General features: G+C 47.3%; 1 protein-coding gene across 3 annotated transcripts in view; it reads right to left on the bottom strand.

Annotated features, from left to right (window-relative positions):
* LOC129827384 (protocadherin-15-like) overlaps positions 1-12,829 on the bottom strand; it is a 315,230-nt gene that overhangs the window by 41,263 nt on the left and 261,138 nt on the right. For all 3 annotated transcript variants that reach the window (XM_055888298.1, XM_055888368.1, XM_055888212.1), the window contains exons 25-26: positions 4,556-4,665; positions 52-192 (exon numbers count right to left, since the gene is read on the bottom strand). In XM_055888298.1, the coding sequence (XP_055744273.1) occupies positions 52-192; positions 4,556-4,665 (251 nt within the window). The remainder of the gene's footprint in view (positions 1-51; positions 193-4,555; positions 4,666-12,829) is intronic.

Below are 12,829 nucleotides of genomic sequence, written 5' to 3'. Positions count from 1 at the left end.
AAAACAGGGTGACATTTTCCAAGTGACAGTTTGAATGATAGGCAGGCGTACTCTTGGAGGGAGCTCGGAGATTGGACTCGGCCAACCCCATGGAGTCAGCCTCCACTCTGAGGCTGTAGCTGCCGTTGGCCTCATAGTCCAGCGGCTTGGCCGTGGTGATCACTCCGGTGTTGTTGTTGAGCCTGAACACACCTAGAAGACGATGAAAACATAGTCATTTAATACTGTATCAGTCCCTGGGTAGAATGACAAGTCTATTCACCTCCCCAAATCCCACTGTGTGTGGCGTCACGTGTTGAGGCACGACACCAGAAGGAAATGACACTAGACTGGAGAATCACTTAGTCACCCATTGATTTTGTGTAAGGCATAATTGATGCACATGCACAGCAGGAATGCACCGAAGAGCATAGCTAGAACTCATCTCGCTCCCCTTTATTTTCAGACCTACAATTAAGTCCTCCCAGTACGCCATGAACCTTGAATTTAACAACAATGAATCTTCCTGCTGCTTCTTCATTGAATCTAATGAGAGTTAAAAGTGAAGCCAATTCCCTTTGTTTCCAAATGACTAAATGTTTCAGATGTAGTTGAATGCGAGGCTCAGTATGGGTATGCAATTTCATCTTTTCACACTCTGAGAGGCATGAGCCCAGGTTTTAATCACAGTGAGGGACGATGGGAGGATGGACGGGTCTAATCATCCCTCATTTTGCTTTTACATGGCAGTAACTCATGACATGAGTAACTCTGTCATGACCGAGGCACGCACACATACACACACACTTTGGGTGCTGTCTCTCTGTGGGCAGATGACTGACTAGAGCCATATAGAGCCGTATAGAGGTATATAGAGCTGTACAGAGCCGTATATAGCCATATAGAACTGCATAGAGCCGTAGAGAGGCGTATAGAGTCGTATAGAGGCGTATAGAGTTGTATAGAGAAATATTGAGGCGTATAGAGGCATATAGAGGCGTATAGAGGTGAATAGAGGTATATAGAGTTGTACAGAGGCATATCGAGGCGTATAGAGGCATATAGAGGCGTATAGAGCGATATAGAGGCGAATAGAGGCGTATAGAGTCGTATAGAGTTGTATAGAGGCATATAGAGGCATATAGAGGCATATAGAGGCGTATAGAGGCATATCGAGGCGTATAGAGGCATATAGAGGCGAATAGAGGCGTATAGAGCCATATAGAGGCGAATAGAGGTATATAGAGGCGTATAGAGGCGCATAGAGGCATATAGAGTTGTATAGAGGCATATCGAGGCGTATAGAGGCATATAGAGGCGTATAGAGCCATATAGAGGCGAATAGAGGCGTATAGAGGCGTATAGAGTCGTATAGAGTTGTATAGAGAAATATAGAGGCATATAGAGGCATATAGAGGCGTATGGAGGCGTATAGAGGCGTATAGAGGCGTATGGAGGCGTATAGAGGTGTATAGAGGCGTATAGAGGCATATCGAGGCGTATAGAGGCATATAGAGACGAATAGAGGCGTATAGAGGCGTATAGAGGCGAATAGAGGCGTATAGAGGCGAATAGAGGCGTATAGAGGCGTATAGAGGCGTATAGAGGCGTATAGAGGCGTATAGAGCCGTATAGAGGCGTATATAGGCGTATAGAGTTGTATAGAGGCGTATAGAGGCGTAAAGAGTTGTATAGAGTCGAATAGAGGCGTATAGGGGCGTATAGAGGCGTATAGAGGCGTATAGAGTTACATAGAGGCGTATAGAGGCGTATAGAGTTGTATAGAGGCGTATAGAGGCGTATAGAGTTATATAGAGGCGTACAGAGGTGTATAGAGTTGTATAGAGTTGTATAGAGGCGTATAGAGTTGTATAGAGGCGAATAGAGTTGTATAAAGGCGAATAGAGGCGTATAGAGGCGTATAGAGTTATATAGAGGCGTATAGAGGCGTATAGAGTTGTATAGAGTTGTATAGAGGCGTATAGAGTTATATAGAGGCGTATAGAAGCATATCGAGGCGTATAGAGTTATATAGAGGCGAATAGAGGCGTGTAGAGGCGTATAGAGTTGTATAGAGGCGAATAGAGTTGTATAGAGGCGTATAGAGTTATATAGAGGCATATAGAGGCATATCGAGGCGTATAGAGTTGTATAGAGGCGTATAGAGGCGTATAGAGTTGTATAGAGTTGTATAGAGGCGTACAGAGTTGTATAGAATGCGTATAGAGTTGTATAGAGTTGTATAGAAGCGAATAGAGGTGTATAGAGGCGTATAGTGGCGTATAGAGGCATATCGAGGCGTATAGAGTTATATAGAGGCGAATACAACCGTGTAGAGGCGTATAGAGTTGTATAGAGGCGTATAGAGGCATATCGAGGCGTATAGAGTTATATAGAGGCGAATAGAGGCGTATAGCGGCGTATAGAGTTGTATAGAGGCGTATAGAGGCATATCGAGCCGTATAGAGTTGTATAGAGGCGAATAGAGGCGTATAGCGGCGTATAGAGCCGTATAGAGGCGTATAGAGGTATATAGAGTCGTATAGAGGTGAATAGAGGCATATAGAGGCGTTTAGAGCCGTATAGAGTCGTATAGAGGCGTATAGAGGCATATCGAGGCGTATAGAGGTGTATCGAGGCGTATCGAGGCGTATCGAGGCGTATAGATGCGTATCGAGGCGTATAGATGTATATAGAGGCGTATAGAGTCGTATAGAGGCGAATAGAGGCGTATAGAGGCGTATAGAGGCGTATAGAGGCGTATAGAGGCGTATCGAGGCGTATCGAGGCGTATCGAGGCGAATAGAGGCGAATAGAGGCGAATAGAGGCGTATAGAGGCGTATAGAGGTATATAGAGGCGTATAGAGGATATAGAGGTATATAGAGGCAAATAGAGGATATAGAGGTATATAGAGGCGTATAGAGGTATATAGAGGCGTATAGAGGTATATAGAGGTATATAGAGGCGAATAGAGGATATAGAGGTATATAGAGGATATAGAGGTATATAGAGGCGTATAGAGGATATAGAGGTATATAGAGGCGTATAGAGGTATATAGAGGCGTATAGAGGCGTATAGAGGTATATAGAGGCGTATAGAGTCGTATAGAGGCGAATAGAGGCGAAAAGAGCCGTATAGAGGTATATATAGGCGTATAGAGGCATATCGAGGCCTATAGAGGTATATAGAGGCGAATAGAGGATATAGAGGTATATAGAGGCGTATAGAGTTGTATAGAGGCGTATAGAGGCGTATAGAGTTGTATAGAGGTGTATAGAGGTGTATAGAGGCGTATAGAGGCGTATAGAGGTGTATAGAGGCGTATAGAGGCGTATAGAGTTGTATAGAGGCGTATAGAGGTGTATAGAGGCGTATAGAGGCGTATAGAGGCGTATAGAGGCGAATAGAGGCGTATAGAGGCGAATAGAGTTGTATAGAGGCGTATAGAGGCGTATAGAGGCGAATAGAGGCGTATAGAGCCATATAGAGCTGTACAAAGCTGCATAGACCCGTATAGAGCCGTATAGAGCCGTATGTATGGCTCTGTGATTGACCTCTGAGGGTCCTTACTACTTCATGTTGTTTATAGTGTGACAGAATAAAAGACTGGGACTATCACTGCTGTATAGAATTACAACATAACCTCTGGAACTAGGTCAAAGGCACAGTGTAGGCGTATAGAGGCGAATAGAGGCGTATAGAGGTATATAGAGGCGTATAGAGGATATAGAGGTATATAGAGGCAAATAGAGGTATATAGAGGCGTATAGAGGTATATAGAGGCGTATAGAGGATATAGAGGTATATAGAGGCGAATAGAGGATATAGAGGTATATAGAGGATATAGAGGTATATAGAGGCGTATAGAGGATATAGAGGTATATAGAGGCGAATAGAGGCAAAAAGAGCCGTATAGAGGTATATATAGGCGTATAGAGGCATATCGAGGCCTATAGAGGTATATAGAGACATATAGAGGCGAATAGAGTTGTATAGAGGCGTATAGAGGCGTATAGAGTTGTATAGAGGCGTATAGAGGTATATAGAGGCGAATAGAGGATATAGAGGTATATAGAGGCGTATAGAGTTGTATAGAGGCGTATAGAGGCGTATAGAGTTGTATAGAGGTGTATAGAGGTGTATAGAGTTGTATAGAGGTGTATAGAGGCGTATAGAGGTGTATAGAGGCGTATAGAGGCGTATAGAGGTGTATAGAGGCGTATAGAGTTGTATAGAGGCGTATAGAGGCGTATAGAGTTGTATAGAGGTGTATAGAGGCGTATAGAGGTGTATAGAGGCGTATAGAGGCGTATAGAGTTGTATAGAGGCGTATAGAGGCGAATAGAGGCATATAGAGCCGTATAGAGCTGTACAAAGCTGCATAGACCCGTATAGAGCCGTATAGAGCTGTATGTATGGCTCTGTGATTGACCTCTGAGGGTCCTTACTACTTCATGTTGTTTATAGTGTGTCAGAATAAAAGACTGGGACTATCACTGCTGTATAGAATTACAACATGACCTCTGGAACTAGGTCAAAGGCACAGTGTAGGTTAGAGTCTGTTACTACTCACCTCCCTCGTTGCCCTCCACTATGGAGTAGACAATCGTTTGATTGACAGCTGCAGCCAGTATGACACCGACCAGCTTCCCCACCTTAGCCTTCTCACTCACAGGGGGAAATCTGGAAGAAAACACACACACACACACACACACAGTATATGAGACACACCGAGGAGACACACACAACACAGTAGATGAGACACACACGACACACACACAGTAGATGAGACACACACGACACACACACACAGTAGATGAGACACACACGACACACACACAGTAGATAAGGTACACAGATGAGGCACACACAACAAAGTAGATGAGAGACGCATATGAGACACACCGATGAGACACACACGACACATAGATGAGATACACAGATGAGACACACACGACACACACACAGAGTAGATGAGAGACACATATGAGACACACTGATGAGACACAAACAACACATAGATGAGACACACACATGACACACACACACACACAGTAGATAAGATACACAGATGAGACATACCGATGAGACACACACACGACACACACACGACACACACACACACGACACACACGACACACACGACACACACGACACACACGACACACACGACACACACACACACACACACACACACACACACACACACACACACACACACACACACACACACACAGAGACCTACTGACTGGTGCACCAATATATCATTTTTTTTTTACCACATTCTCCCAAGCCACATGCTAGCTAATGATCTCTCCCAGCTCTATGTAGACTGCAGTATAATCCACATTCCAATACCACGGTGCTGTTCATACTAATACCACGGAGGGAAAGGGTGCACAATCTCTTGAGGTCCTTGAGGGCCACAAACACTGTGTTTTCATATTTTGCCATTTCATCAGCAACTCGCTTCATCTTGGGAAACCAGATGTGTGAACTTTCTGGCTAATTCAAAACCATTAGAATCAACAGAGAGAGAGAGCGAGGAGTAAACAACAGCAGGACTGTGGTCCTTGAGGAACAGAGTTTTACTATGCTTTTCTCAAACTTAAAGCTCTATCTGATATATGTGTAAGTGAGTAATGCAACCAATAATATTTGATTTGAAGTACTGTAGTTGGAACAGAAAATAAGAAAAACACCCAAATTATAGACTGAGGAGTTAGAATAGACTGAGGAGTTAGAATAGACTAAGGAGTTAGAAGAATAGACTGAGTTGTTAGAATAGACTAAGGAGTTAGAAGAATAGACTGAGGAGTTAGAAGAATAGACTGAGGAGTTAGAAGAATAGACGGAGGAGTTAGAAGAATAGACTGAGGAGTTAGAAGAATAGACTGAGGAGTTAGAAGAATAGACTGAGGAGTTAGAAGAATAGACGGAGGAGTTAGAATAGACAGAAGAAAAGCAGACAAACTACCCACTTATTTTAACACAGAGATGTGTCCTCCTAACCCAGGATATACCTGACTGTGGAACAACCTTGTTTGGATACAAATCATTTCTGTGCGATACGGCGGAATTACACCGTTAACGGGAACACTGGCAGAGAGACATTAGTCGCCGTGCCAGATAGCTTGATTAACTCCTATTTGGCACAGTGAAACCTCATTTAATTAAATACACTCGATTCATTTGGTCTCTGATTACAGCTGGTTCACCTCAAAAACATGGGCAATTAACCAGGTAAGTTATCATAATTTCATAAAAGCTCAGTTGATGTGAATCACATCACAAACAGCATGTGGATGCCCCATAAGGGTGCGTGCTCAGCCCCCTCCTGTACTCCCTGTTCATCCATGACTGCATGGCCACGCACGCCTCCAACTCAACCATCAGATTTGCAGACGACACAACAGTAATAGGCCTGATTACCAACAATGACGAGACAGCCCACAGGGAGGAGGTGAGGGCCCTGGCGGAGTGGTGCCAGGAAAATAACCTCTCCCTCAACGTCAGCAAAACGTCAACAAAACAAAGGAGCTGATCATGGACTTCAGAAGACAGTAGAGGGAGCACGCCTCCATCCACATTGACAGGGCCGCAGTGGAGAAGGTGAAAAGCTTCAAGTTCCTCAGTGTACACATCACTGACAATATGAAATGGTCCACCATTTCTTCGCCAAAGTGTGGCGAAGAAGGCGCAACAGTGCCTCTTCAATGCCTCTTCAACCTCAGGAGGATGAAGAAATGTGTCTTAACACCTAAAACCCTCACAAACTTTTACAGATGCACCATTGAGAGCATTCTGCTGGGCTGTATCCCCATCTGGTACGTCAGCTCCCCAGAGGGTGGTGCGGTTAGCCCAACGCATCACCGGGGGCAAACTGCCTGCACTCCAGGACACGTACAGCACAGGAAGGCCAAAAATATCATAAAGGACCTTAGCCAACCATGCCACGGCCTGTTCACCCCGCTTTCATCCAGAAGGCGAGGTCAGTACTGGTGCATCAAAGCTGGGACTGAGAGACAGAAAAACAGCTTCTACCTCAAGGACATCAGACTGTTAAACAGTCACCACTAGCTGGCTACCGCCCAGTACCCTGCCCTGAACTTAGTCACAGTCACTCAACCCTGCACCTTAGAGGCTGCTGCCCTATGTACATAGACATGGAGCCACTGGTCACTTTAATAATATTTACATATTGTATTCTAATCAATGCCATCCTATTCAACTATATTGTCACGATCGTGTTGACATGAACGAGAGGACCAAGGCACAACATGATTTGGATACATCTTCTTTTTAATAACGACGAAGATGAACACGACACACTATTACAACAATAACGAAAAAACAACAAACGATCGTGAAAACTTCAAACGTAAGTGCACACACAAACTACTTACGTTGAACTATACATATACACAAACAATGACCCACAAACAGCTAAAGCCCATGGCAGCCTTAAATATGGCTCCCAATTAGAGACAACCGAAATCAGCTGTCTCTAATTGAGAACCCATTCCGGCCACCATAGACTTTCCTAGAACTACACCCAACATAGACACAGCTAGACACATACACTCAACACCAAACCATAAACTACACCAAACACCCCCTCTACCATATAATACCCCAAAATACACACATACCCCATGTCACACCCTGACCTAACTAAAATAATAAATAAAACAAATAATACTAAGGCCAGGGCGTGACATAACCCCCCCCTTAAGGCGCGAACTCCGGACGCACCAACACATAGTCTAGGGGAGGGTCTGGGTGGGCTTCCTTCCACGGCGGCGGCCCACCATAGTCATAAGGGGCAGCACCGGGATAAGGGGCAGCACCGGGATAAGGGGCAACACCAGGATAATGGGCAGATCCTGGCTGGACGGCTCATGGCTGGCTGACAGATCTGGCTGCTCATGGCTGGCTGACGGATCTGGCTGCTCATGGCTGGCTGACGGACCTGGCTGCTCATGGCTGGCTGACGGACCTGGCTGCTCATGGCTGGCTGACGGACCTGGCTGCTCATGGCTGGCTGACGGACCTGGCTGCTCATGGCTGGCTGACGGATCTGGCTGCTCATGGCTGGCTGACGGATCTGACTGCTCATGGCTGGCTGACGGATCTGGCTGCTCATGGCTGGCTGACGGATCTGGCTGCTCATGGCTAGCTGACGGATCTGGCTGCTCATGGCTAGCTGACGGATCTGGCTGCTCATGGCTAGCTGACGGATCTGGCTGCTCAAGGCTAGCTGACGGATCTGGCTGCTCATGGCTAGCTGACGGATCTGGCTGCTCATGGCTAGCTGACTGATCTGGCAGATCCTGTCTGGTTGGCGGCTCTGGCAGATCCTGTCTGGTTGGCGGCTCTGGCAGATCCTGTCTGGTTGGCGGCTCTGGCAGATCCTGTCTGGTTGGCGGCTCTGGCAGATCCTGTCTGGTTGGCGGCTCTGGCAGATCCTGTCTGACGTACGGCTCTAGCGGCTCCTGTCTGGCTGGCGGCTCTAGCGGCTCCTGTCTGGCGGACGGCTCAGTAGGCTCATGGCAGACGGGCGGCTTTGCAGGCTCATTGCAGACGGATGGCTCAGATGGCGCTGGGGAGACGGATGGCTCAGATGGCGCTGGGGAGACGGATGGCTCAGATGGCGCTGGGGAGACGGATGGCTCAGATGGCGCTGGGGAGACGGATGGCTCAGATGGCGCTTGGCAGACGGGCAGTTCAGGCATCGCTGTGCAGACGGCAGACTCCTGCCGGCTGAGGCGCACTGTAGGCCTGGTGCGTGGTGCCGGGACTGGTGGCACCGGGCTAAAGGCACGCACTTTCAGGCTAGTGCGGGGAGAAGGAACAGGGCATACTGGACCCTGGGGACGCACATTAGGCCTAGTGCGTGGGGCCGGAACTGGTGGTACCGGGCTGGAGACACGCATCTCAGGGCTAATGCGGGGAGCAGCAACAGGATGCACAGGACTCTGGAGACGCACAAGAGGCTTAGTGCGTGGTGCCGGAATTGGTGATACCGGGCTGGAGACACGCACCATAGGACGAGTGCGTGGAGGAGGAACAGGGCTCTGGAGACACACTGGAAGCCTGTTACGTGGTGTAGGCACTGGTGGCACTGAACTGGGGCGGGGAGGTGGCGCCGGAAATACCGGACCGTGCAGGCGTATTGGCTCCCTTGAGCATTGAGCCTGACCAACCTTACCTGGTTGAATGCTCCCCGTTGCCCGACCAGTGCGGGGAGGTGGAATAACCAGCACCGGGCTATGTAGGCGAACCGGGGACACCATGCATAAGGCTGGTGCCATGTAAACCGGCCCGAGGAGACGCACTGGTGGCCAGATATGTAGGGCCGGCTTCATGACATCCGGCTCAATACTCAATCTAGCCCTGCCAGTGCGGGGAGGTGGAATAACCCGCACCGGGCTATGCACACGTACAGGAGACACCGTGCGCTCTACTGCGTAACACGGTGTCTGCCTGTACTCTCGCTCTCCACGGTAATTACAGGGAGTAGGCGCAGGTTTCCTACCTGACTTCGCCACTCTCCCTTTAAGCCCCTTCCCAATAAATTTTTGGGGTTTTCCCACAGGCTTCCTACCGCTTCGTCGTGCTGCCTCCATTCGCCGGTATCCCTCCTCGCACTGCGCCAGAGAATCCCAGGCGGGCTCCGGCACTCTCCCTGGGTTGATCACCCACCTGTCGATCTCCTCCCACGTAGTGTAGCCCAGATCCTTTGTAGGTTCCTTTTCCTGCCTCCTAGCTAGCTCCTCATATCGCCGCCTCTCTGCTTTCGCTGCCTCCAGCTCAGCTTTGGGGCGGTTATATCCTCCTGGTACCTCCCGGTCTAAAATTTCCTCCCATGTCCATGAATCCTTGCATTGCTCCTGTTGCCGCTGGTCATGTTGCTTGGTCGTATATAGGTGGGTCATTCTGTCACGATCGTGTTGACATGAACGAGAGGACCAAGGCGCAACATGATTTGGATACATCTTCTTTTTAATAACGACGAAGATGAACACGACACACTATTACAACAATAACGAAAAAACAACAAACGATCGTGAAAACTTCAAACGTAAGTGCACACACAAACTACTTACGTTGAACTATACATATACACAAACAATGACCCACAAACAGCTAAAGCCCATGGCAGCCTTAAATATGGCTCCCAATTAGAGACAACCGAAATCAGCTGTCTCTAATTGAGAACCCATTCCGGCCACCATAGACTTTCCTAGAACTACACCCAACATAGACACAGCTAGACACATACACTCAACACCAAACCATAAACTACACCAAACACCCCCTCTACCATATAATACCCCAAAATACACACATACCCCATGTCACACCCTGACCTAACTAAAATAATAAATAAAACAAATAATACTAAGGCCAGGGCGTGACATATATACTAATCTATCCTACGTATTCTACAGAAATACTACATATTCTGTCCACATACTGTCCATAATGTCTATACATCCCATCACATATACATATGAATATATACAGTGTATATATTTTTATACTCCGGACTCCAACATTGGTTGTCTTAATATTTATATATTTCTTAGCAAGGAACACAAGCATTTCGCTACAACCACAATAACATCTGCTACATATGTGTTATGCGACCAATAAAATGTGATTTTATTTAATTTTATTTGAAAGCAACTGTGTGGCAGATTACGCAGTCATAAGGTGATCAGTAAAATATGAAACAGCTGGGATGCAGGGAAGCACTCCACTGAGGGTTGGTCAGACGGTCAGAGAATGACAAATAAGGTTGTCTATGAGCCTACAGTGTGTTAGATATGAAACGGTTGGGAGATTTAGTCAAATGGGGCATAGAGTTACAGGGGGACTGGTGTGAACTAAGGACACATACATCATTTGTTTGACTTGCGTCAACGTGTAATCATTTCACAAGCAAAATCAAAAATGGCATTAGATTATGGAAATGAAAAAATTATATGCATTCCTAGCGCCTGGTGAACCCAACAACATAAGGCTTTGTTAATACATAGCATTTAAAACAAGGACAGTTTGTCACTATATTTATGTCGTTCCTTATTGGTAAATGAGATTACTATTCTGTCAATCTGAATACCGTCGTCAAGGCTGCGAATGTTGTCAACCGCAGAGTGACAATTAGGCCATCTAGTACTTCATAAACAAGTATGTTCTGGTCTGTTTGCTAGCCATGAGCTACATGCCAACAGTACCAATGCGCCAGAGGAACACCTACACCTGTGGCATGGTAATACGGCTGGGCTGAATGATATTGCTTTGACCTGCATGCTACCCAATACCTTTCTATAGTCAGGAGCTGAGATTGTAATTCTGAGGAGGATGGGTTGTTGTTCTTAACTTTGGTAGCTGACGGTCGGTTCACAGTTATACTGCCTCATCTCTAGTCCACACCTGTCCCCTTCCTCACACCTTCCCGTGTCTGCCTCCCTCCCTCAAGGTCTCCACGACAACACGTGAGCTGCCTACCACATATTTCATGACACGGTGTGTATGTCACAAACACCAACCCTTCCCTAGACACACACGCCTATGACACATACACACACAAAATTATATCCTCCACACACACACACACACACACACACACACACACACACACACACACACACACACACACACACACACACACACACACACACACACACACACACACACACACACACACACACACACACACACACACACACACACACACACACACACACACGTTCCACCTAATGTGGCAATAGGCAGAGGGGTAGCCTCTCTCTGAAGCAAGGATATCATCCCCACAGCACCAGCCTCTCTCTGAAGGAAAGATATCATCCCCACAGCACCAGCCTCTCTCTGAAGGAAGGATATCCTCCCCACAGCACCAGCCTCTCTCTGAAGGAAAGATATCATCCCCACAGTACCAGCCTCTCTCTGAAGGAAGGATATCCTCCCCACAGCACCAGCCTCTCTCTGAAGGAAAGATATCATCCCCACAGCACCAGCCTCTCTCTGAAGGACGGATATCATCCCCACAGCACCAGCCTCTCTCTGAAGGATGGAGGATATCATCCCCACAGCCCGAGCCTCTCTCTGAAGGAAGGAGGATATCATCCCCACAGCACCAGCCTCTCTCTGAAGGACGGATATCATCCCCACAGCCCCAGCCTCTCTCTGAAGGATGGAGGATATCATCCCCACAGCCCGAGCCTCTCTCTGAAGGAAGGAGGATATCATCCGAACAGCACCAGCCTCTCTCTGAAAGAAGGATGTCATCCCCACAGCCCCAACCTCTCTCTGAAGGGAGGAGGATATCATCCCCACAGCCCCAGCCTCTCTGAAGGGAGGAGGATATCATCCCCACAGCCCCAGCCTCTCTCTGAAGGGAGGAGGATATCATCCCCACAGCCCCAACCTCTCTCTGAAGGGAGGAGGATATCATCCCCACAGCCAATGTCCCCTCTAAACTGTGTGCGCGGCCACGCACCTCCTCCAGCACTGCTGCGCAGAAGAAATGCCATGCAGAAACGCAAGAGATTGAACTTCACGGAGTTCATGCCATTAGTTTGCACTATTCAGTTCAACGTTTTTGTCTGTGATCAAATCGACAATATATCAGCCCCTTTTCAGTAAAACAAACCAAAACAAATCTAACTTTGCAAGATTGAGTCTGTGATTTTCTTGTAGCCAGAGCCAGAGTGTAACAGAGTATAATTATATTGGCGGGTGTAGCCCACGAGCGGTCACCTGCGAGTGAATGAGCTTTTCAGGTCAGTTTAGATCAGAGCCGTGTGTGTGCACATTTGTTGATATTCTTTGCTAGTTA

This window comes from Salvelinus fontinalis, chromosome 1 (genome assembly GCF_029448725.1).
Source record: "Salvelinus fontinalis isolate EN_2023a chromosome 1, ASM2944872v1, whole genome shotgun sequence".
NCBI lineage: Eukaryota > Metazoa > Chordata > Actinopteri > Salmoniformes > Salmonidae > Salvelinus > Salvelinus fontinalis.
Note: the sequence above shows the minus strand (reverse complement) of the source record. Positions and strands in the feature narration are given on the sequence as shown.